This window comes from Octodon degus, unplaced genomic scaffold (genome assembly GCF_000260255.1).
Source record: "Octodon degus isolate 3935 unplaced genomic scaffold, OctDeg1.0 scaffold00039, whole genome shotgun sequence".
In the NCBI taxonomy this organism is placed as follows: Eukaryota; Metazoa; Chordata; class Mammalia; order Rodentia; family Octodontidae; genus Octodon; species Octodon degus.
This window is the reverse complement of record NW_004524615.1, coordinates 13,320,991-13,346,276: the sequence shown is the minus strand read 5'-3', so window position 1 is coordinate 13,346,276 and position 25,286 is coordinate 13,320,991. Positions and strand designations below refer to the sequence as shown.

General features: G+C 39.2%; 1 protein-coding gene across 1 annotated transcript in view; it reads right to left on the bottom strand.

Moving 5' to 3' along the window:
• Dock9 (dedicator of cytokinesis 9) overlaps positions 1–25,286 on the bottom strand; it is a 191,133-nt gene that overhangs the window by 26,462 nt on the left and 139,385 nt on the right. The window contains exons 42-47 of the mRNA XM_023715194.1: positions 21,521–21,658; positions 21,200–21,382; positions 19,185–19,298; positions 18,585–18,800; positions 15,063–15,120; positions 12,525–12,631 (exon numbers count right to left, since the gene is read on the bottom strand). Coding sequence (XP_023570962.1) covers positions 12,525–12,631; positions 15,063–15,120; positions 18,585–18,800; positions 19,185–19,298; positions 21,200–21,382; positions 21,521–21,658 — 816 coding nt within the window. The remainder of the gene's footprint in view (positions 1–12,524; positions 12,632–15,062; positions 15,121–18,584; positions 18,801–19,184; positions 19,299–21,199; positions 21,383–21,520; positions 21,659–25,286) is intronic.

Sequence of the window (25,286 nt, the reverse complement as noted above, 5' to 3'; positions counted from 1 at the left end):
AAGCTTAACAGCCTAAGTTGTATGGTAATAACAATAAGCTTGTCTTCTGGATGGTTAACAACCTAAGTTTGCAGACCAAATTAGAGAAAAAGGAGGGCTGCAAGGAAAGCCAACTTTTTGGCCCTAGCCTTCCAAGGTCTATTAAGACTCAGGACACATGAGAACTTGTACTGTTACATCATGTAACTTGGTAGTGTTCCAAATTTTCTGATCAAGGAGATTATGGGGCCAAAGAGGAATGTGATCGATGATGTAGAGTATGCCTAAGGAGAGTCACATGGAGAGAAAACATTCTCTCAGGCTTTCACAGAGAAGACACTGGCCAAGCAATGGCCGTGACTCATCCACATGGCTGACACTGACAAAGGTTCTACAATCTGAGATACAGGATCTCAGGATAAATCCTGAGGGGATTTCACTGACTTTATCAGACCCAAAAGCTACAACTCTTGTTGCATAGGTCCTGCTTTACCTTGGTCTTAACCATCCAGCAGAAAAGTACAAAAACGAAATATAAGAAGTAAAGCCATGCTGTTATGTTGAGCTGTAGGGGCCTCAGATCAACAATTTCTGACATTGCCAGTCAAGTGGAAGATCCAATACTATTATGGACTACTGGACTCTTTTAGAATATTTTGTTGACTTAGACACCTATAATATTCAAATAACGGAACTTAACCAAAAAAAGGGTATACAGATGAATGTCCATTTTGTATCTGTGTATTTAAAGTGGTTAGGATAGATATATGTTACCTTCTCTTAATGAATAGAGGGATTTGTTCTAATGGTGTTTGTAAATAGGATATCATGTTCGCATCTTGTACGGCAATTAACCACGAGGAAGAATGTATGCAATGTGTTAATTATTGAAACTGTCTTATCAATTTGATTTGAAACTGTCTCATTGCTATTTGTTTCTCAATAAAATTATGAAAAATAAATAAATTGGGTTTGAATCTTTGTCACAAACCAACTGACTATAAATGTGGGTCTGCTCACATTTGACTTTACGTTTTATTTCATTAATATGTTTATTCTCAAGCCAGCACCATAATGTTGTAAATACTATCAGGTTTTTATAGAAGCATTTTTCTATAGCAACCCTACTACATTTTGAGCCAGATAGCTCTTTTTTTGTAGGTGCTAATTCTGTGCACTGCAGGTTATTTAACCACATTCTTGGCTTCTACGCATTAGATGTCAACTGCAATAACATCTTTCCCCTCACCTCAAAGTCATGACAATTAAAACACGTTTCTAGACACTGAAATGTATGCTGTGAAGGGGCAGGCTGTGAGTGCACAATCATTCCCAAATGAGAAACACCACTTTACAGTCTTGAAATTGGTTAGCATGAACCTTCTAGCTTTTTGGGTATCCTAGTTCCTTTGCTTTTCCACATGAATTTTTGGGTCATTTTATTAATTTCCACCAAAATCCAATTCAGGGAAAGTTCTGAATCTATAAATCAATAATGGGAGAACAGAAGTCTTCTACTCCTCTCAATAATATCTTCAATTTCTTTATTAGTGTTTTATAAAGTGTTCAGCAAACATCAATACAGACATGCTTATGTTTTTATATATTTTGATACTACTGTAAATTTAAAAATTTTAACTTTATAAAAGAAATCAGGTTTGTTTAAAGACAGTCACTAGCATATTCACCTCCTGGAATTGTATAAAATAATTTAACAATATAGTAAAGACATGGTGTAAGAATCTCTAAATCTAAAGAGCAAAGATTTTTGTATACTAATCTTATCTCCTATGATCTTGCTAAACTAATTTATCAGTTTTAGTTGCTTCTATTAATTCCTCTGGATTTTCTTCTGTTTCATGTGATTATACGGTTTCATTTCCTTTTCTTATCTTCCTGCCATTCTAGAACCCCCAGTGTGATGCCAGACAGCATGTTGCTAGATGAAGGCAGTTCATCTTGTCTTGTTCTGAACTTTCAGGAGGAAGCACGGTCTTTCACCATTAAGTATGATGCTGGTTGTGGTTTTTAATGGTACGTAATTCTTTTCAGGTTGAAGAAATTCCTTTCTATTCTTAGTTTTCTTTTCTCAAATAAAAAAGGATGTTGAATCTTGTCAAATGCCTTCTCTGCATCTATTAAGATGGTCATATGATTTTTAAAAATACATTCTGTGGATATGAGTTTGGTGTTTCCAATGTTGAATGAATCAAACACTTCTGGAATGAACCTTGCAGCCACAATACAAGGCTGCTAACTAGATACAGTTTGCTAATATTTCATTGAATTTTACAGTTGTTTTCTAATATGGTTATATCCTTGTAATACTGTAAATGAATAGCAAATCTTGTGCTTTTCAGTATTAGCCTAATATTTCTCGACAGGCTTAATGTCTACAGTTTAAAAGATCAAAGAAAATAAGCATTTTAAAAAGCAACTGAGTTGATTTATCAGAAAATACTATCTACACAAGACTATGTAATTCCTAAGTTGTATGTATCACATACAAATCATGAAGCTGTCATTTGTGTGACTGAAGTTGGCACCAGTGCTTATAAATAGGTATGCCAGTTGTCTTACTTTATTGTAGGTCTTATTACGACCAGATGTACACAGTAACCTCCACTGGCACAGACAAAGAGGAAACCAGAAAACTTTCTAACACCATACCTTTTCCTGTGCATTTTTGAGGATGTTCACCTTTCTTACTTTTGTTCAATCTTTTTCAATGGACAATTATTAAACAACATATTTTTATTCTTTGCATGTTCTTCTGATTACAAAAAGCTAGATTAAAAAAAGCACAAAACTAAAAGTGGTACAGTTTCAAGAGCGTATTTATTCTTCTATATTTCTAAAATGTATGGAAAACAGGCTGGGGAGATAGCTTGGTGGTCTACGTGCTGCCTGGCTAGTGTAAGGACGCAAATTTGATCCTTAGTACTTCATGCTGTGACAGACCCACAACCGGGCATGGTGGTGCACACCCGTAATCCCAGCACTAAGTGAAGCTAAGACAGGAGGATCACTGAGTCTGAACTGCGCAGCGAGACCCTGGATCAAAAAAAAATAAAATTAAAAAATAAGATAAAATGTATGGAACGTTATATGTCTAACCTTAGTTGGTGTTTGAAAGGATCAATAATGATTCATGCATAAAAATGCTCTGAAAACTGTAAATGCTGTATAGAAATTTATACAGCAGTTAAACAAACATCTTATTTCTATTTTGTTCTAATTAAAAAAAGCCCACAATGCTAGGCACATATCGGGTAGTCAAGTATTTCTTGACTTGCATATTTCTTAATAATATTGGCAATATTGTAGATATTTGTAATATTAGTAATACTGCTAAAAGGTAATTTTTTGCTAATGGGAAATGAACTAAGATTCCCTTTATCAAAGCTTTGCACTTCCTACATATTTTAGGACTAACACACTGTCAGAGTGTGTTACTGCACACTACCTTTCTCAGGGGTTCTATACAACTGCAGTGATTCTGAGAAGAATTCTAAGAAGACTCCATTTCTCACTGGGTTAAGAATACTGCACAAATACTGCATATTTCTGATTATGAAATAGCCAAGGGCATGAAACTTTCTTCATTTTAAAATTTTTCTTAAGTTTAATTTATAGTCATTTGGCCACCTTTATTGCAAATACTAGGTTTTTCAGAGATAAATATAAACTTTTGTGTTAAATTAATTGGTCCCACCAGTATGCCATGGTTGTATAGATGTAAATGCACAATGATAACACCTTGTTTATTGTGAAAGGACGAAAAAGACCTACAGATTCTTAATTTCGTGTTGTAGCAGTTATAGCAGAAGAAGAATCTGAGTAATTTAATAACTGAATTAAATTTAATAGAAATAACTTTAAAGGAATTTCATAAAAATCTGAAACTTCTCAGAGTTGTAATCATGTACCATCACTACCGTATCACTGACTTAATCATTCATTTATTTCTTAATTTGTTCAAATATTCTACCAAGCATCTACTATGGACAATACATCATGCTCTACACAGGAGTTGTAAAACCAAATAAGATAAAATTAAATCTCTGTAATCTTTTATAAGCTCTCACTACATTTTTACCAAATGCAAAGGAGACATTTTGAAAGCTCTATTGGGACACGTGACATAAACGAAATCTCCTCTGAAGACAGGACCCTCAAAGACACACATGTACATAGTCATCCTTCAGAGCAGCCAAAACTGTGGTACTACACTCATGACCACTATCAGAAGAGATATGGCACAAGTGCTGAAATAGCCAAGACGGTGGAAAAGGAACTGATTCTAATTATATGCAATAACTGCAATGCAAGTCCTAAAGGCAGATCTGAACTGAGGGGATTAGGGGCGTTTATTTACAGCAGCCAGTGGTGTCTGGGTAAGTACTGAAGAGACCAACTATTCCACCCTTTCAGAGCTCAGCACTTTCTGCCTTCCTAGAGCTTAGAGGCTAGAATGGGAGATGGATCCATAAAGATATTTACATGATGGTGATAAGAGTATTGATAACGAAACTGCAGGAAATGAAAAATGGAAGACAGATGGTCTCTCTATGGGTAGCCTCTTGAATCAAATGTTCCCAAATGGCAGTCTAAGATTCGAACACTATTTTTATTCATGTTTAGTCAGATCAGATGGAAGGTTAACAATTATTAAACTTGAATGCATATTTATATTAGTGTATAATGTATATATGATATAAATAATTGAGTACATCATAAAAAATCTGTTAATTTGTTTTTAAAAATTATTTTTATTTAAACCTGTTATATTTGGTATAGAAAGATGGACTTCACTCAGAGACTCCCCAGAATGGCTGGAAAATGGGAAAGTCTGATAAAACAGATTTTAGTAAATATTATGACACAAGTATCTTTTCTTTTTGAGACAGGGCTTTGCTGTATAGTTTAGACTGGGCTTGAACTCACTATATAGCCCAGGTTGGCCTCATACTCACAGTAAAGTGCCACATAATTTTTGATAGTTATCAAGAATTAGAAATAACACATATTCAAGTTTTATCCTCTAGTAACCACCATTTATCCTCTTTTCTTATTCAGGAGGCATTCAAGATCTGTAATCTATCAGTCCAAATATCATTATTATAAATAAACAGTAATCTGTACTATAAAAAGCAGAGTTAGTATAGATCCTCCCAATAATAAACTGAAAGTAGCTTTTGTTTTAAAAAAGGTAAAGTGTGTTTACTGAACAATCAAAGCTTCATTTGTTAAATTATTCAAGGAAATGTCAACTCAGACATTTACAGTTGCTGCATCAACCAGCAGTTATTTGGCTAGGAATAATAAAGCAGAAATCAGATACTTGAGTTTGTGAGACTGCATGTCAATACAAAATGCTACTCATTTATTTTTTGAGACAGGGTCTTGCTGTATAGTTCAGGTTGGCACTAAACTCACTATGCTGCCCTGCTAACCTTGAACTCATAGCAATCTTCCTGCCTCATCCTCCTGTGTGCTGGGATAACAGCAGTGCACCACCACACCTGGCCACTGATTTATTATGAATTGTCAACAATCATTGCATCTGAATATGGGGAACTAATCCAGACAATGGCCAGACTGTGTGATGACCTTAAAAGTTACCACACAGAATACCTGATGATTTTGCTACATTGTTTAAAATGTAAAAAATACCCATCTCTGATAAAACAAAAAAGGGGGTTCTTAAGGACCATTTTTTTAAAAGGATTTTTTTTTTTTTTTGCTCCGAATGCCTTCAGGGCAGGTTTGGCTGGCTTGAGTTGTGGGGATCAAACCGCAGCAACCTGAGCCTGACTGCTTTGTTGAAGCAGCCATTTAAAGAACTGAGCTAAGGGGCAGGCCCCCTAAAGGACCATTTTGTAGTGAAAAAAATTTATGTATATACAAAATGGGATAGAATATATATATGTATATACAAAATAGGATAGATATACAGCTATTTTCTTAGTTCAATGAGAAGAAAGGTTTGTACTAACATTGTTTAGACAAGATATCGTTTGCATCTTGTCCTCTGAATAACTACGAAGACAATAATATGCAATGTATTAATTACTGTAACTGTCCTACTAACCTGTTTTGAAACTGTTTCATTGCTATTTTATTTTTTCATTAAAATGAATTAAAAAAATAAAGTGCAAAGCCTAAGATATTTTTCTTAAACTACTGACATATGCAAAGGGCCTAGCTGAGGGGCTTCAACTTCCATGCGTTTGGAAAACAGTACTTTTTATATTAAACTAGACTTAAAAAAGATCTTAGTGCATCAAGTTCATAAGTCATTGAAGAAATTTTTAACAATGTAATTAGCTATTCAGTGCCATTTTTAACTCTGCCACAGTTAAAAAAAATTAACATCTATTTGTTGAAATGGCACATTAATACTATGTATGTGTGTGATAAAGCTGTGCTTGTGTAAGGTACTTGGAGATTTTTTATTTGAATGCTACTTGTTCCATTTTGGAATTAACTGAATTTAATTAACCCTGCCTATAAAGTGAGGTGGTATCTCTACTATCTATCATTTAGGAGTAAGTGGAATCCAGGGAGCTAGCCCAGGCAATCAAATACTATCACAGCATCACTCCACAGCACATAATCAGCATGTCTTTGATTAGGTTATCATTTTCAAGACACAGTTGATGACTCTGTATCAGAATTTAAGAGCTTGGGATGCTCTTAAAAAATACCAATTTCAGGGCCCTACACTTATACAACTGAACGTGGGAATGAGGGGCAAGGATGAGAACCTGTATCTATAATGGGTACCCAAGTAATTCTTCAGGACACAAAGCTGGTGGCCACTGCGTTCGGTGGCAGGTTGCCTTATCCCTGAGCTGCCACATGACAGCTAGTTTGTGAATAAATCAATATGTCTACAGAAATTTCCAGGTCATGAAGCATTTATACAACTTGTAATTCAGATTCTCTGGGTCTGTGGTTTACATTTCTCTCCTCTGCTTCTTCCTCCCCAGTGAGAAAGCATCAAAAGCTATGGCAGTGACCTCTACTGTGCTCATCCTAGTTTCTCTAGAAGCCAGCTCAGTATGAAGGAAGCCTAGTACATTTTGCGAAGTGAAGCAGGTTATATGGTTTTTTTTTTTGCGGAACGGGGGATTGAACTCAGGCCCTTGCGCTTGCCAGGGAAGCGCTTATTCCACTGAGCCATCTCACCGGCCCCAGGTTATATGTTCTGGTACCAAGCAAGGCTACAGCAGTTACATAAATTCCCCTGGCCAAGTTCCCTACTCAACTATTACTGTTTTGGAGAATCACAAGGGAGCAGTCTTAACTTTCATGGTTCTGAGAGAACTCTAAGGGCAAAGTGGATGGCTAAACAGCTCCATAGGGGCATAAGCACCAGACTTGGAGGATGGGATATAAATATTAACCACTGGATATGTTCTCCTGATTTCTCTATCTTGTGGGTTATGTAGGAGATGTAAACATTTTGTGTTTGCTATTGGAAGTTATTTCTGAATAGAAGTGATTTTTATTTTAAGAAGTGATTTTGATTAGCAAATCAGAGATTTCCAGGTTAAGTTCAGATAATGCTTATCATACTCAATGATGACTCTGCAGGGGTAAGACTTACTGCTTTATGAAATAGCTAGTGGGCAAGACACAGTCAGTTCTCTTTGACTGAGGTGGCTCCAGGTCATCAAGAACCCTGGATTAGTGAATGCTGCCCACTTCCTAAGGGAAAATACAGGGTTAGTTTCCTTCAAGGCTTTGGTTATAATATTTTTGTCACTTCATCAATACATGACCTTGCTTTATGTGTTTCTGTTTAGAGATACCATGTTCACAAACATACACACATATACACATATTTATTCCTTCATATTAGATCCATGGCCAACACTGTCACACTTAGGAACTCTAGACTGACACTACCCTTGGGGCCATTTTAAATAGCAAAATCACTAACAAAAGTCATAAAAATTTAATGAAAAATATGGCATTACATATACAATGAATGGACACATGGTCACAATATGAGGGGTTGAAAGAAGGCAGACTGCTAAGGAACATTAGCAAGTACATGAATGACAAGAATTGTTTATATCTTTCACTTCTCTTCTGGATTCCTTCAAGTCCTGATCTCTCCATCTCTGTGCTCTAGGAAGTGACTCAACAGGATGGCTGCCTGCATGATGGGCTTCCTATCTTTGGCTCCCAGTAGAGTTGGGCCAATGGCAGTTTCTAGTGGAAGAATGCAGGGCAGGATGGGCAGTGAGGGTAGGCAGGAGAGTGGGGGTGGGAGCCTCTACCAAAGCCCACAGGTCCCATCAGGTGGCCCCTTCCTTGTATTTGTCTCTCTGCCCACTACCCACTACAATGTTCTTTGTTCGTTTCTCCCAAAATCTCATTGGACTTTTTAAAAGTCTTTTTTATAAGATTTTCTTCACTTTCTCAAGTGTGGCACTTACATGCTGCCAGGATTCTGATGATGTATCAGTTAACATGGCAGGGATCCCAACACTACAGGTCCAGGCAGAACTCTGATACCACAGGGACTCAAGACTTCTTCAACCTGCACAGGCGCAGACTGTGAAACAACTCTACGTGGGAACTGCACACTTGTCTTTACCTGAACGAAAGTAGCTGGGAGGGTGTCAGCTCTTTGAAGAAGTGTCAGGGATGGTGGAACTGGTACCAACAAAAATGTACCTGAAACCTAGTGCTAAGACATCTGTGTATTTTTACATAGCTCCTCTAAAAAAATTAGCTTTAGGAAAGCATTTAAGGCATTTAAGTTCTATCTGCTAAAGCAGATTTAAAAGGCAATGATTTGATTACACTATGTTACTAACTTATTTCCTGTTAGCTCTTCCCAAACTCCTTTGCTTCTGGCAGAGATTTTATTTACTTTTGGGCTTTTTTTTTTTTTTTTGAGACATTTGGATAGCCAAAATGAAAATGTACATGGCAATTTCTGTTTTCCTATCTTTTAGATAAGCTTCTCTTTCCTCTCCCTGTCAGTTTCAATCTTGGTGTGTAGGACTTGTACAGGACTTTATAACCCTACCTTGCCACATCTTAACCACACAGATCATTATGCATTATAGACCTTGTTAAAGATTTACTAACTTTATGTTTCAAGGACAGAGTGGAAAATCCATACTCCAAAAACAGCCAATAAAATGATCCTTGTCACATGTTTACTTCTTACTCTGATGGGGCATTATTTGTAAATTTCCCCAACTCGCTGCTCTTAATTTCATTAGGTTCTTATGACTACTTCAGCTCATGAGTTAGAAGATGAGGAAATGTGACCTTTACTTGATTACCCCTGCAGGGTAGGTTACTGGAAACTTTACTTTCAAATCTCTTGTTCTTGGCACAGTAGCTTTACTTATCTAATTCCAAAGAAAATGCTGCCCTCCAGAGGTATGATTTGGCACAGGGTGCAGGGGGAATCCTGTCCAACCTCTTCCCAGAGAAAAATACAGTGAAAACTGGCCTTGAGCGGAGGTGAAAGCGAGAGCATGTGGACTTTGAGCCTTCTGTGACAAGTTTCATACTTAATTCTGATATCTATATAAATCTGTATCTATTTTTGGCACCAGGGATCAAACTCATGACCCTGTGCTTGCACTTATGCCGCTGAGCTATCTTCCCATCCCAGGTTTCATACTTGAGAGCAAAATGTAAAAAAAAACCCCAAGACCCAAAAATCATTACCTGCTCAGGTACTTCAAGATGGGAGGCAGTAGGGCTATTAATGCCATGGGATGACCAGCTTACTTCCCCCAAGGATAATTAGAAAACTTTATCTACAGTGGTTAAATGTATCTTATTTAAATTTCATGAAGTACATTCAAAGTATTACTTTCTTTGTTTGTATTTATTAATTTTGAGGCCCGGAAATAGTTTATGACAGTGATTCTTGAGCTTTTACATATCTTATAATTTACTGAAGACTCCAAAGAACTTTTATGTGGGCATTTTCTCTCAATATTTATAATTTTAGAAAAGAAAATTGAAAAAATGTAAAAGGGTCTGTTAATTTAATTTAAAAAATACCCGCTATATCTTCAAATATAACATTTAAAATAAAGAAAATGGGGGGCTGGTGAGATGGCCCAGTGGTCTAAAGCAACTATTTGGAACAGGCTTGGCAAAGAACAGGGACCGCGGTTCAATCCCCCAGCACCACATGCCAGCCAGCCCCGCCCCCTGGTGGGCTGAGCTGGCCACACACACACACACACACACACACACACACACAAATAAATAAATTTAAAAAAAAATAAAGAAAATGGTATTTTCCTAAGAAAATTTTTGAAAAGCACAAAGGAGGAAGGGAAGGGTTTGGTGAAGAAGAAAGGAACATAAAGAAAGAGGAGTAGCCTTGTTTTATATTTTTGCAACTCTAATGTCTCTTGTAAGAGAAATCTCAATTCTTATGCCTTCTGCATTAAATCTGTCTGGTGCTTAGGTTCAGCAGAGGAAAGACAGTTGCTGACCCAAATGTGGCTGAATCTTAAGAGTTCTTCCTGGCTCTTGTGTTTCTGTGCTGAGTTTGTTTGTTTGTTTGTTTGTTTGTTTTAAAGGAAGCCACAGAGTGGGAGAACATTTTGTTAAAAACATATAACCAGCTAAGACAGCAACATCCAAAATATGAAATAAACACAAAGCAATAACAAAAGAATACAAAATAAAAATGGGCATGAGAGCTAGCTAACATGTCAAATGAAGACAATATTCAGATCAAAAATTAACTAACATTAATACAAACTCATTAGTTATTGAGAAATGCAATTTAAAACACTAATCACTCAAAGCTTTATCCATGGGAGGCTAAATACAAAGACTGCAGCTCTGCTCTGTCATAAAAAAGATCAAACTTGAGTCACTGGCAGAAAAAGGATGCTCTTGAGACCATAATGTCACCTCAAACAAATCAGACACACAAGTGTAAATGCTGCAGTCTCTCTTACATGAGAAAGCAAACATATAAAGATAAAACTAAAAAACAGACAATAGGAAATAGGGAGACAGGTCTTTCACACACGGAAAGGGAACTAAGAGACAAAAGGACAGGGGGGAATACGGGAAGAAGGAAGAACTAAGATGTGCTCTGTGCATGGGCCAGCGCCATACAAGGGCTAAGGTCACCCTGTGCTACAATACGTAGCAATAAAAAATAAAAATTGAAGCAAAAGGAAAGATTGGACATGTGTGTTTGAAGCGATGGAGAGGATTTTGAGCAGGATTTATGTCAACTTGTCTTTTACTGTAATAAACCTGTCGAAATTGAAATATCCACTATATTGTTCAATCACACTTCACATAATTCCTGTGCTGAGTTTGATACCTGCTATGTCAGGCCAAAAGTACAAACAAAAAAATGGCCAGTCTCACAGAAACATTTGGTGGGAACAGTAAAGACCTCAAAGGCTGCATAAGAAGGTTTGGGACCAGCATGTAGAGAACTACGTAACTTATGGGCTGGTTCACAACATGCACGTAAGGAGGTTTACAGCATCAAAATGATTAAAAGCTGAAACTTTGTGGAACCATATCATGGTTCCTGAGGAAAAAAAGCCAGTAAAACGTTAAGCAGAAGATAGGTACTCTTTTCTCTGTTGGTTCTGTCTCCGCATGAAGAACTAGACAACTTTATTTTTCCTTAAAAGATAGGCAGGATTAAAAAACTTCCCTTGACTGTTTCATTTTGGGCTAAGGTAGGTAGGCACAAATGAATATACTATTCACACAAATATTCTGAGAAAAGAGAACACACTGAATAGAAGCAGAAAAATTGCACTGCTTAATTTCCTAGTGGTACATCAAATTACAGATAAATAGCTGTGGAGTTACCCCCTTTTTATTCAGAAACTTTAGGAATCACTACAGTTAATTGTCACTTTCTGGTCTCCAGGGCACTGGGACAGGGTGGGTCTCTGTCACAGCAATCATGCAGAGATAGAAACTGGGCCCTCCCAAAACAGAGCTGTCTCTTGGACTTTGAGGTTTGGCCCATGGGAATTTCTAGAGTTGGTGCCACTAAGTAAAACTAACTCAGATTAAAGCAGCAAAAAAAACCCCTCATATACTAGAAAAATCATCAGACAGACTGAAAAACTTTCCTCTGAAATACTGGACACTCAGCCTTACTTTATTACAAACTGGCCCCTTAGAACCTCTCCCCAGAGATGAGAAGACACTGGTACAAATGAGAAGGGGAGAGATTTTGTTGCTGTGCTTCATTTTCTGAAAAAGCATATTAGCTGAGGCTCAGTGCGGAGGCACTGGCTACAGGAAGAAAAAGCCAAGGGTGAGGCACTGGGAGGGCTCTGCAGCTTCCATGGCACCTGAATAGTCATGCACTGCTTAACAATGGGGGTGCAGTCTGAGAAATGTGTTAAGGTACTTTGTCATTCACTGTGACAGCAACACTGGGTGTACTTATACAAAGTAAGATGACCACGACTTCCCCAGGTGATTCAATCTTATGTGACCAATACTGTATATGCGGTTGAGGCACTTGTGACCACTTGAGATCCAGTACCCACCTCGTTGAAATGGACATCCTGCATTCCCACATCTTCCATCATGGAGGCCTCCTCATCGATGTTGGGGGTAATCACCCTGAAGGCTGTGCATCCCTGTCTAAACATGCCTGAGAAATGAGAAAGCAGAGGAAAAAGAGTTGCTGACCCAAATGTGACTGAATCTTAAGAGTTCTTCCCGGCACTTGTGTTTCTGTGCTGAGTTTGATACCTGCTATGTCAGGCCAGTGGCCACAAAGGAGTCTGGGAAGCACCACATGCTTTTCTTCATTTGCCTGCTCACATTAAATATTCATCCCCTTCACTTTCTCAAACTTTTTCCAGTTCCTCATCTTAATAAAGAGTGTTCAGTCTTTAAATAAATGAACTGAGAAACAGTTATTAAGTCAATTTAATGGTAAAATAAAAACAAATGAATAAAAAGAAATGATTTGGTATAATGATCCCTGCTCAGACAGTAAGGAAACTGAAGCAGCCAGAGCCAATGAAAGGGATGTATGTGGCTCAAAAACAACTGTTTCCTTCAAGCAGTTGGTCATCTTACCACTCAGGCTGGGGATAAGCCATACCTTAGAGCTGTGACAGTGAAGCTTTTAGAGCTTTCAAGGATACATAGGGCCTGCTGAAGCTCGTGCCATGGATTAATCACCACTGACTTAAAGCTCTCCCTTCTGCCTGCAGCCGTCAGCAACTGCTGCAGCTGTGAGCCGAAGGGCTGGCTGCCTTAGTTGGATGGCACATCAGCCACTTGGGGATAGGGAGAAGCTTTTCTTTTCAGGAAAAAGAGAGCATGAAGACTTCCATGATCTAGCCATCTGATCCTTTAGAGGAAAGGGTGGGAATTAAGAATCCACTGGAAACCTTTCCTTATCTTGGACTCATTGGGAAACAAGTTTAAATCAAGTGTCAGCTGTGCAAAATGCTCAAGGGAAAATGAAATGTTCTATTGTTCTACTGTGAGATGCCTATTCATAATAAAACAAGTCCAAACTGGAACTGAAACTTCCCATATTTTAGAAAGAAAAGAAAAACAGCATTTTTGAGATCAAGAACTGAAAGAGTAGAACTTCAAGTCAGAGATTCTTCTGCTGTATATCAGACAGGCTTCCAGCCACTCCTGGGATATCTAGTACCTCCACCATGGTTCTAGTATAACACTGCTTTGACTCTGTTATATGAAACCAAGAGGTCCCCAGTGAAAAATATTAATTACACAATCTAAAGTTATAAAAGCAAACCACCATGCCTGGGCTTGAAGTATATTTAAATACATAACTCTATTGCAATAGAACAACAAAAATGATGGCCAAAGCACTTTCTTCTATTGCCCAAAAGAATAGATTGCCAGTGACTTAGAGAGTCCAGGAAAAGAAGGCAAGGAGAAAAAAAGTCTATCCATGCAGAATTGAAACAGAAAACTCCCACACCACTGATTGGAACATGAACAGAGCAGTAGGGGACCCTTGGAGAGTGGGCAATGCTTGGCTCACCTCCCCGGCTCCTCCTCTGGCAGATGCTATGGCTGTAGGGGAAGTGGAGTGGTTCCCGCTGGAGTGCTAGTTCTGTTTCTAAACATGAGGAAATGTATTATCTCATAAAATGCCTCAACAGGATATAGTAGGTGAGCATGGAACTCTCCTTTAATTTCATTTTTATTTAGCCTTTGTTGTATAACAAACCCAGGGTTCTTTACATTCTACTCTAAACAGCCAACTGTCCAGAGATAAATAGTCCATGGTCTCATTATCTGTGACTTTAAATACTCTCAATTCGTAAATACTGTATATTTCATCTGCGTGGATCTGGTGCTGCTGTTCTCTAGAATTACACGTCCCAACTACCAGTTTTGCCAAAAACCTCAGTATTCCAAAATCAAAGGCCATCCTTTGGGGCTGTGCTGATTTTGAAATGCAAATGAGCACTAGTGTTTAACTAGAAGGAACCCATAAATGAATTCATGGCCTGTTATGCTGGGCACAAATATATAATATAGAAAATGAAGCATCATTTGCCCTGTCTCTTACCCCTGAGAATAGAGCTACCAACTGGGCTGTGTTCCAGAAAAGCTGTCTGGTAACTTCCTGTTGTGTCTTTTGAGTGATAAATACTATAGATCCAGTGGGAACTACCTTAAGGCGAAATAAAACCTTTTGGTTCTGGATGGGCTGGTCAAGGACATCATATGCAAAACTTGTGAACTAGGTTTTACAAAATGGAGCCATCAGGAAGAGGTTACATGACAACATGCCATCTATTTTTCTTTTTCTTTTTTTTGGTGGAACCAGGGATTGAACTCAGGGCCTTCCACTTGCCAGGGAAGCGCTTATTCCACTGAGCCATCTCTCCGGCCCTATTTTTCTTTTTCACATTGCATTTCTGCTGTGCCTACCAAGTCAAGCAGACATCATGTAAGGGAATAACACGAAACATGCTTCACACATGTATAGCTTCTCCACTTCCAAGTCTGTCTGAATGGCTCTCATGTGGCCCTGCTAGTCTGGTTTTATATTCTTTTCACAACACACAGAGCTCATTTCTTACCCTTCCGTGTGAGATATTCTGTCACCAAAGCTGTGACGTGGACATAGCACATTGCTGCCTATAAAAAAGATGTGTCAAAATTATAATTTTATAATAGCATGTCTAATAAACATTATTACATCTCAAAGCACCAATTAGTTTTTTTACTAGCTAATGTCTTACCTTTGGAAAAGTGCAACCCCTTCCATAAACTGAAATTTTTAAGTAAATTAGGAATTGGTACAAATGGTAATAAAACCACTAAACTTGTTTTTCATTTAAAATCACTGCACTTTAATGTAAAAGAGAAACAGTATTTCTTCTTAGTACTGTTACACAAGGTCTTCATCATTTCTCTTAAAGCAAAAGAAAAAAAAGAGAGAGAGAAAACTGAAGAAAAGGTGTGCTTGGGAAAGAACAAAACAAAGCAAAGCATAGCAAAACAAAACAATTTTTTCTTCTAAGATTCTGAGAGAATGGCTCAAATTGAAGGTGCTAATATATGCTTTTTCTTAACTTAAAAAAAGGTAAAGCTATCATTTTAAATTCCAAATAACTAGTTCATTACCTCAAAAAAGAAAGGAAAACAAAAATAAATTACTTTAACAAAGTTGCTGTTACAAAAATCAAAGACAGCTGCTGGAAGTGAAGTCATGAAAGATGCTGATGAAGTCCCTAATCTCATCAGGCAGGTGGCTGCCACCATCTGATGCCCCTGTCTTGCCAATACAAGAGCAGAAACTGCTTGACATGCATGTGTGTAGAAACACACGAGCTGTGCAGCAGGCTCTCTGGTTTGTGTCTTACATGAGTGCGTAAGAGAAGTCTGCTAGGGAATCAGCCATTAATACGCTGTCCAATCTGAGTAGAACTCACATCAGACATGGCTCACTCCATATTACACTGACCAGGGAGAGAGGAGGCATAGAGTAGTGTGCAAATGTGGGATAGTTTCCTCAACAAGTGCATACCACCAGAGAGGGAGGCCACCACAAGAACTGCTGTGAATTACTTTTATTAGTCCCTTGCTTACAGAGTGTATTGCATTGGAAAGTGTCCCCCCTCTTGCCCAAATTTATGACCTTCCTGAATTTCAGAATGTGTTGTTCATTGTACAATTAGTTTAGATGAGGTCATACTAGTATCAAGATACTTTGTTTTGGGGGCCTGGCCCTAGCTCAGTCGTTTAAGTGGCTGCTTTCACAAAGCTGTCAGCCTCAGGTTCCTGGAGTTCGAACCTCACAACTCTCCCGCTGGCCAAAAGTGCCCTGAAGGCATTCGAGGAAGGAAAAAAAAAAAAAAAAAAACCCTTATTCCAAGATACTTTGGTTTTTTTTTGTGGAACTGGGGATTGAACTCAGGTGCTTGCACTTGCCAGGGAAGCGCTTATTCCACTGAGCCATCTCCCTAGCCGATACTGGTATCAAGATGATCTTCAATTCAATGTAACTGTTATAAAAGAAGAGGCACAGGAATACAGACATGAGGGAACTGTCATAAGCTGATAGTAAATCTTTCAGAGTTTTCAATGATAACTGTTATAGTTGGTGCCTAGATGTCCCCCCAAAGCCTCACTCAGTCATGGGGTGGGGGTCTACCGTTTATGATTGGTTCATGGAGCAATGCTGGGATTATGGGTGTGTTACATTCACCCTGGAGCGGAGGGCCTGTATACAACAATATAGGGGAGGGAGAGAGGCTTGCTCTCTGCTGCTCCTCTCTTGTTGCTCGTGTTGCTTTTGCTGTCTTCTGCCACCATGAACTGTTGCCTTCTGCCATGTGCTACCCTGCCTTGCAGCCAGCTGAGTACAGACTGAAACTGCCACAAACTGTGAGCTAAATAAACCTTTCCTTCCTTAATTTTGGGTGTTGGGTAGTTTGTCTCAGAAATGACAAAAAAATCAAAACAGTAATAATCAGCCCACCGTGCCATGTGTGACATAGGTTGTCACCACTGTCACATGACAATGGAGGCTAACTGGAGTGATATGTCTATTGGGAGACAGAGAAGCCACTAGAACAAGTTCTTCTCTAGAACATTTTAGAAGAGCAGGCTCCACACACCATGACATTGAACTTTTGGCTTCTGGAACTGTAAAAAATTAAATTTTTGCTGTTTTAGGCCACTAGTTTTTAGTACTTTGTTATACGGAAACCACAGGAAACTCATGCACAGAGAAACAACCAAAGCTCAATGAGCTGCTTTTTCATTTTTATAAGAAGCCTGATTCACACAAATCATTAAAAATTACCTTTACATTCTGTAAATGATGGAAACATTACTATCACTATTAATTTCTTTTTATCTCAATAATGCATAATTTAGGTTATGATCTAACAAAATTGAGATGTTGTATGTACTTTTTAGCACAATGGAGTTGTTGAATAAGCAATCTGTAAAAATAGTTCTATCAACTTTTCAGACATAGAATGTAATATCACTAATTGAAACCATTATTGAAATTTCAGTCAAGGCATGTTTGCTTTAGCAATATTCCTGATCGTATCCACTTGATTAACAAACTCTGAAAAGTATTCTCATGGGAATACAAAACCTATATGTACTCTATTGCTATTTTCTTTAATTTTTCATTTCACTGATGATTTCATCAAGATCCTGAGGAGTTAAGAAAATTGGCTTAAAGTTACAGAATTAGGAAATGTTAGCTCTTGGATTCAGAGCTGTTTCTGGCACCCACTCATCCAACCCCCAGGTATACTATCAACACCCTGAAGCACGTCAGCTCTGGGAAAGAATACTCACAGAGTCATTGCACTGACACCAGAAGAGAGTGATGTTCTATTATTACCTTAATAACAGGAATTTTTATCATAAATAGTTGAATTCAGGACTACAGAGGAGCTTTAATGCAGAAACTGGTGTGCACTTAAGATGATGTTATAGTTTGTGTCTAGTTGTTCCCCCAAAGCCTCATGTCAGTCATGGGGTGGACTTTTAGAGTTTGTGATTAATTCATGATCCATTGGGATTATGGGTGTGATTGCTGCTGGGATTATGGGCCTGAGTGCTACTCTCAGCCTGGATAGCCTGGACAGCCTGAGTGCAACATAAGGGAGACAGACTTGCTCTCTGTTGCTGTTGTTGCCACTACTCCTCCCATTTGCTCTTGCTGTTTTGCTGTTTTCTGCCACCAGAATGGCTTCCCTCTGCAGTGTGCCACTCTGCCTTGGAGCCAGCCGAGTATGGACTGAACCTCCACTAACTGTGAGCTAAATGAACCTTTCCTTCCCTAATTTTGGGTGTCATGTATTTGTCCCAGCAATAAGAGAAAACTAACTGAGACGGAAGAGAACTACAAAAGTATGTATATAGATTTTTAAGGGCTCTCATACAATGCTCTTTTGTGCTACAGAAATCTCCTTATAATCTTCATTAAATTATCAAAGTGCTTAGGTAACTAAGAAGTCACCTTGAGGTTTTAAATAACAGGACGGTTTCCCTTAGAACTGGCTTCTTTGAATGAATGAGGCATTAACTGAATTTTCAAAAACCAAGATCAAGAGGCTCGTAGGGCTCCCTACCTCCGAGAGATCCCCATTTTTAACATGGATCCTGGCCATGCTGTCGAGCCACGTCTTCCTGAGCTCAGGGGTGCTGGCATAGGACTTGGCCAGGCTGTACTGGAGGTCCACTAGCATCTCTGGGTCATTCTCATGTTCCTTCATCTGGGCTGTGGCCATCAAGACTGTGCGGATCCTCTTGGTCAAGTCTTTCACATCTGATGAGAAGCTGGTGTGCTAAATTGAACAGAAGAGAAGGAAAGACAGTGGCTTTCATCTACTTTCTGCAGACCACATGCACAACAGATAATGAGAAAGTTTTTTTTTTTTTTTTTTTTTTTAATTTATGGACGTAGTACAGGGTCACACTATGCAGCTGGAACTCATAGTAAACCTCCTATTTTGAGCCTTCCCAGTGCTGGGATTTCAGTCATGCACCACCGTGCCTGGACTCATTAGCCAGCTCAGTGAGCCTGGGGGTGGAGCTGGCACAGCATGTGATGCTGGGAATTGAACCCTGGCCTCTGCACTTGCCATGCAGATGCTAAGTCCATTGAGCTATCTCGCCGGCCCATGAAGCAGTCTTGGAGGTGAAAGCTAAAATGGGGTTAGGCTGCTCACCTTGATGAGCCGGTCACTGTTGGCACAGTTGTTAATGATGGACAAAGACTGTTGGAATCTGGTTCCACCAATACCAACAACATCTGCAATCAGCTGGCTGACAGAAATGATGACCTTAGGGAGACAGACACATAAACACATTAATTCACTTTCAGATGACCATCTGGGCTTTGCTTCTGTCTTCAGTTAGGGTGTGTAAGAGAACAGGGCAAAGGTTGGAGGTTTGGGGTAGGGTTCACGCTAGTGTGGGAAACAGTCTAACTTTTGTTCTTTTTTTTCTTTTGGTGGAACCGGGAATTGAACTCAGACCCTTGCGCTTGCCAGGGAAATGCTTATTGTACTGAGCTATCTCCCTGGCCTTGTTCTCACTTTCTAAAATGGCCCTCAAAGCTCATGTGTTTGGTAACTTGCTGTTAGGTCATGGGGCCTGGCTGGAAGAGGCAGGTCACAGTGGCTGTACCCTGAAGGGGTGTATCCCTGTCTCAGCTCCTCCCTTCACTCTCTGCTCCTGGCTGCCATGCCTTGAGCAGCTTTCCTCTCTCTGGGGCCTTCTACCATGCTACTGAACACTCAATGGATGAAACTTCTAAAGAGTGTATCAAAACAAACCTCTCCACCTTTAAATTAAAAGTGTCATGTATTTTGTCCCCACAATGAAGAAACTGACTAAGACCTATGTGATGAGGAACCTGCCTGTTTTTGGATCTATGACTACCATCTCCTTGACCTAGTTGCTCAAGCTCAAACATGGAGGCCATGTCTACTTCTTTCTTTCCCTTTATCACAGCAAGCCATCAATGACCAAATTACTAAGCTTAATCCCCTCTTACTTCCAATGTTATCATCCCTCCCCTAGTCACTCTGACACAGTCCTCTCTGTCCTAGGAGAAATGGTCTCCCTAGGAAAGGTCCAGACTCCTAGGATCTATTCTTACTACTGGAGTCCAAGACAGATCTCCAAATACATAAACATTTGGATACCTAACAGTGTGTTCTCCTTAACTTGTCACCCATATTCTAAACTCCATACTATACACACAGTCCCTAGCTGGGTAATTCCGATAGTGTACCCATGGCCTGCTACTCTTCAGCTATTCCCTATCCATCCTCATGACCTCTAGGAAGCCATGCCTGCTCCCCAGCCAGACGTTCCTCATGATGCACTCACATTCCTGCAGGGCAGCTCTAGCCACACTATGCCACAAGGGCTTTAGGTTTGTCTGGAACAGACTGTATGCTCCACAGGTACAGGAGAGGGATCTGTTCAATTCAGGACTGTGCCTTAAATCTCAGCATGCTCTTTGTTACAATGAAATAAGGAATAAATGCAGACATGAAGAAGGAAATACTATCATGCATTCATTGATAACAAGTCTACAAAAATACTTAGGACTCATCATTATCACTAGGTCTAAGAGCAGAGAATTTAGGATGTGTCATCCCTGAAGATATAGGAGATGTGTCTGTAAATACAGGACAGAAAGAACTACTGTGGGCCTTTTGTTTCTAACCTAAAATGTTTACTACGAAGTGTCTTTACAGAAGTTCTAATAGAGTAATAACTTGTTTTGCAAATACTTCTGTTGGCAAACAATTTGGTTTGCAAACCAAAGTATTCAGCAAAATTTTGCTTTTATTTGCAAACTCTACATTGGGTGTCAATGTATGACCATGGTCATATTCTTCATACAAACACAAACAGCCATTTTCCCCAGAATTGTAAAACGAAAGAAGTTTGTAAACCAAGGTACTGCTGTACTTCTCAAGTACATAGAATTTTAGTTAGTTGCAGTTGATTCAGTGTTTAAATGTCAAGTTACCAATAGAAACACATCCTAGGTCAGCATTTTATGGAATGGAACATGAAATAAAGTCAGTCAGCTAAAAAGACTTTGTGAATTTCGACCTTGAGGCTAACATCATAGGTAAACTGGTAAATCTGACGAAGACACCCCCCACCCGACCAAAAATTCCACTGGGGGTGACTTTGTGCTAGGAAACTGAATCACACATACTTGCAAGTGTGTGCGGACAAAGGACTTCTTTCCAGTGTAGTCAAAGTTGTTTCTCATCAGGAAGTAGAGCAGCTGGGAGGCTTCTGTTCGAATGGAACTCAGCTTGGAGTTACAGCATTTGAGAATCTCATAGCATAGAGCAGCACACATGTCTGCCCTCCCTTCATAGAACGTCGAGGGAAACTGGAAGGCACACAAGGAACAGGCATAGCACAGCAAAGTAACTGCTCAGTGGAACTGAACTGATGTCTCCTTCAATTCCAGACAATAAGAGGAAAGGGATGACTAGGAGCTATGACCTACACTGATGAAACTACTTACCTTATAAATTAATGACCGTAAGGCAGTGAAGACATTTTTTAAAGCCGTTTCAGATTGATGTTTTTGAAGAAAACACAAGTAGACATCAAAAACTTTTTTCATGAGAGGATTGTGTCCATGGTCAGCCAAGAGCTGGTTCTTAAAACACACATCAATGGCATTATTAGTGAAATAAACCTGGTACCTTTAGGAGGTTTAACACAGTTTTCAGGTTCAAAGACTACATTTTCCAGGTAGTGTAACAGCCTACAATTTAAATAAACTCTTCCATGAGTCCTACTGGAAAACATAATGCTCTTGTAGAGCAAATACAAAGTCCATCCACCCCCCCCCAAAAAAAAATGGAAAAAAAAAAAAACTTCAGGAAAAGAACAATAGTATCATGATTTTTTTTTTTCTCTTATGTATTTAGTACAGGATCTACAGGGTCTCACCACAGATTGGACTCAAGTGATCTCTCCTGTTTTCAGCCTCTCAAGAGCTAAGATTACAGGTACATGCCACCACACCCAGTCTCAGCACTCTCTGGGGGTGGGGCTAGCAGAGTACACCGGGGACTGAACCCCGGGCCCTGCGCATGCCTAAGCAGGTGCTTTAATCTGCTGAGCTATCTGGCTAGCCCTCATTTTTTTTTTTCAACAGATGGTATTATCCTTGGGGGGGGGGCCTAGAGGATGTTGTATATCATAGAAAACCCACCACACTGCTAGGCATTAGAGAAGAAATTGAAAATGCACGTGCAACAATCTCAATGACTAAGCAGCAGTCTGTCAATACTAACGTTTGGAAGCCGATGGCTACCACTTTGAGCACTTCTTATAATTGTGGAGGCCAAAAGTAACTTGTATTAATTTCATGATGTCTCAATAAAGTTTTTCTTCTGGTCCGTAGGCAGACACATTATCCACTGCACCACTGGCCCATGGTAATAAAGCTTTTCTTTTCCTGAAGTGTGTATACATTTTTTTTGGCAGACTGTGTGCATCAATAAACTTATGCTTTGGGGATAAACTTCCTAGAAAAATTCAATAGCTTTGTACTGAGAGGGCTTCTATTATTTTTACATGCATTAGAAATTGATTGAGGTGATGTTTGTGACATCTTTAATTCCAATAGAAGAGCAGTGCAATAGGTGGGGAAATACTGCAAGAATATGAAGCAAGTCCTCTAAAAGTGAGATTCTCTCCTAGATAGGCTTCTCAGGCATTCCGAGCCATGGGAAGCAGGCTGGCAATGTTCTGGCCAGGTATCACTTATGGGCATGGATTTGTACAGGTAAATTGAGCTTCAACATTCCCATCTGTAAAACAGTGACTTTAAAACTGACCTTCCATAGGTACTGCAAAGATCAAAAGTATCTGGCATGTATTTTGGCCTAGCTGAGTAGAAGGTAGCTGGTAGGATTTTAACATTTCATGGATTTTATTTTATCAAACAAAACAAGATGATCACAATTAAATGCCTTCAATCACTGTTTAAAATATCCTCATTTCAGCAGAAAATCTTTTATCAATTCATCACTCTGGAAGCCCAGTCAGCTAAAATTCCCCTCAGCAACCAAACCTATACAATAGCTGCAGGTACTGCCCAGCAAGAAGCCAACATGCAGCTGCATGTCCAAACATGTATGGACACTAAAGAACATGACTCTAAAATATGATAAGACTGTTAAAAAAACAAAGGTGTTTGGGAAAGTCACATGCATGCATTTTGCACAAGCAGGCAAAAGGGATTGTAACCAAAAATGTCAAGAGATTAGTATCCCAAGCAATCTTACAATCTGGCCAAACAGAGATAACTTATATTAAGTAATTTTTCTACAGCAAATTGTAGTTGGAGTCATAGTTTCAGAAAAGCACATCACATCATCAATGGAAAGAAATTCTAACTCAAATCTGCCCCAAATAATTTTGCTTTCCTTTGAAGTCTTACAGATATCTCACAGCTGGTAGAATACTTGATTTCACAGTGAATATTTTTTTAGGAGAGGGGTGGGTGGGTACCAGAAATCAAACACAGGGCTTCATGCTGGCCATGCAGGAACCACAGGGATCCTTGTATCGTGAAATACTGAGGTATATTAAATTACATCATGTGAAAGAGCAGCAGTATAAAGATCAGAAATTGAGAATGGTTACTAAATGAATGATCTAATTTTCTACTGTAAGAAGCTATTCACCTCCACCCGCCTTCCTGCCCACAAATGTTGACTCCAGTGCTCAGGGAACCATGTACCTGTTTTGCCTTAAATACCAGTTTTCCTAGAAGCCACAGTTTAGGAGCCTTGCTTTTTACAATCCATTTACTTTTCTAATTATGGTTGGTGAATCTGAAAGTAGGATTTCATTTTCTTAGCACTCTTTGATGGAATTACCCAGAAGAGTTCTTTGAAAAACTGAGAAGACCCTGAAATATTCTAAGTTTTACTTGAGTAAAAATTTTTTTCTACCCTTCCTCTCTCTCAAGGTTTTTGCTTATTTTCAGGGTTTAATGTGCCTGTAATCTGATCTCAAGAATGGCAAGAATGAAATTAAGACTCATTTACACTAATATGTAAAATGCCTCATTTGAAGGAGTAAAGACTCTTATATTAAGTAATATAATGGAATAAAAATTCAGCATACAGTGCTAGGAATATGGAAAGTCCTTTCTAGGTCAGCTCATTCAACATTCATCACCCATGAGGTTGATTCTCCTTTTCCAATCTCACAGGTAAGAAACTCTAGGTATTTTCCCTAAAGATATTAATTCAGTCCATAAATGCCATGGAAAGCTTTCATTAGGAATCATGAGATGCCATTTCTTGGGATCAAGAACTTCTGGAGACCTGGGAAGCCAGGCAAATAACTTCCGGAATATTCAGCAGGCAAAAAGAAGGACCCCGGAGAACTGTAGGCTGACCAGTGAGAAAACTGTCACCACTCTCATGGGTGCTGCGTGTGATGCTTGTGCTATGTGTGCCCTGCTTGCCCATGTGCCTGTTCCTGCCAGCTCTCACCTTCAGTTTCTTGCCTGTTCACATGGCAGGGCCCAGGCAAAGAAAAATGTTGTTACTGCTGTTCTGGACTAACGATTCATGTTTAGCATCATTACATGTGCACAAGTCCAGCCATTTACATTCTGAACCTCATGCATATGTACATAAGACCTTTATTTTATTTTTGTATATATTTGGTACAGTCTCACTATGCAGCTCAGATTTACAGTGATCCTATTTTTAGCCTCCCCAGCACTGGCGTTACAGGTGTGCACCACCACACCAGGTCTCAGTGGCTGGCTCAGCACACCCAGGGGTGGGGCCCGCTTAGCATGTGGTGTAGGGGATTGAACCCTGGCCCATGCACTTGCCTAAGCAGGCATTTAGTCCACTGAGCTATCTTGCTAGCCCTCATACACAAGACCCTTAAACTACCCAAGAGAAAATAAGACTTTAAAGTCCTTTATGATGGGTCCAATAGAACCATGGTTCTCAAGCTGTAGGGCTTGAGTTTCATAGGCAGTTTCTGATTGAGTACATCTGGGCTGGGGCCATAGAAATCACATTTTGAAGAGTTCTCAGGGGCTATAGCTGGAGACCTTGCTCTGAGAGCCACTCTATGAGAAGTCCCATTTCATGAGGGGTGTGACTAAAGAGAGTAAAAGGGCATATTAAAGTACAGTGACAGGACCAGAGGCCACTCTTTTCACTTCCCTAGTAAAGATGTACATTATATGTAGATATAAGGAAAATTAGTGTCAAGACTCCATCTTTAACTACTAGAATATT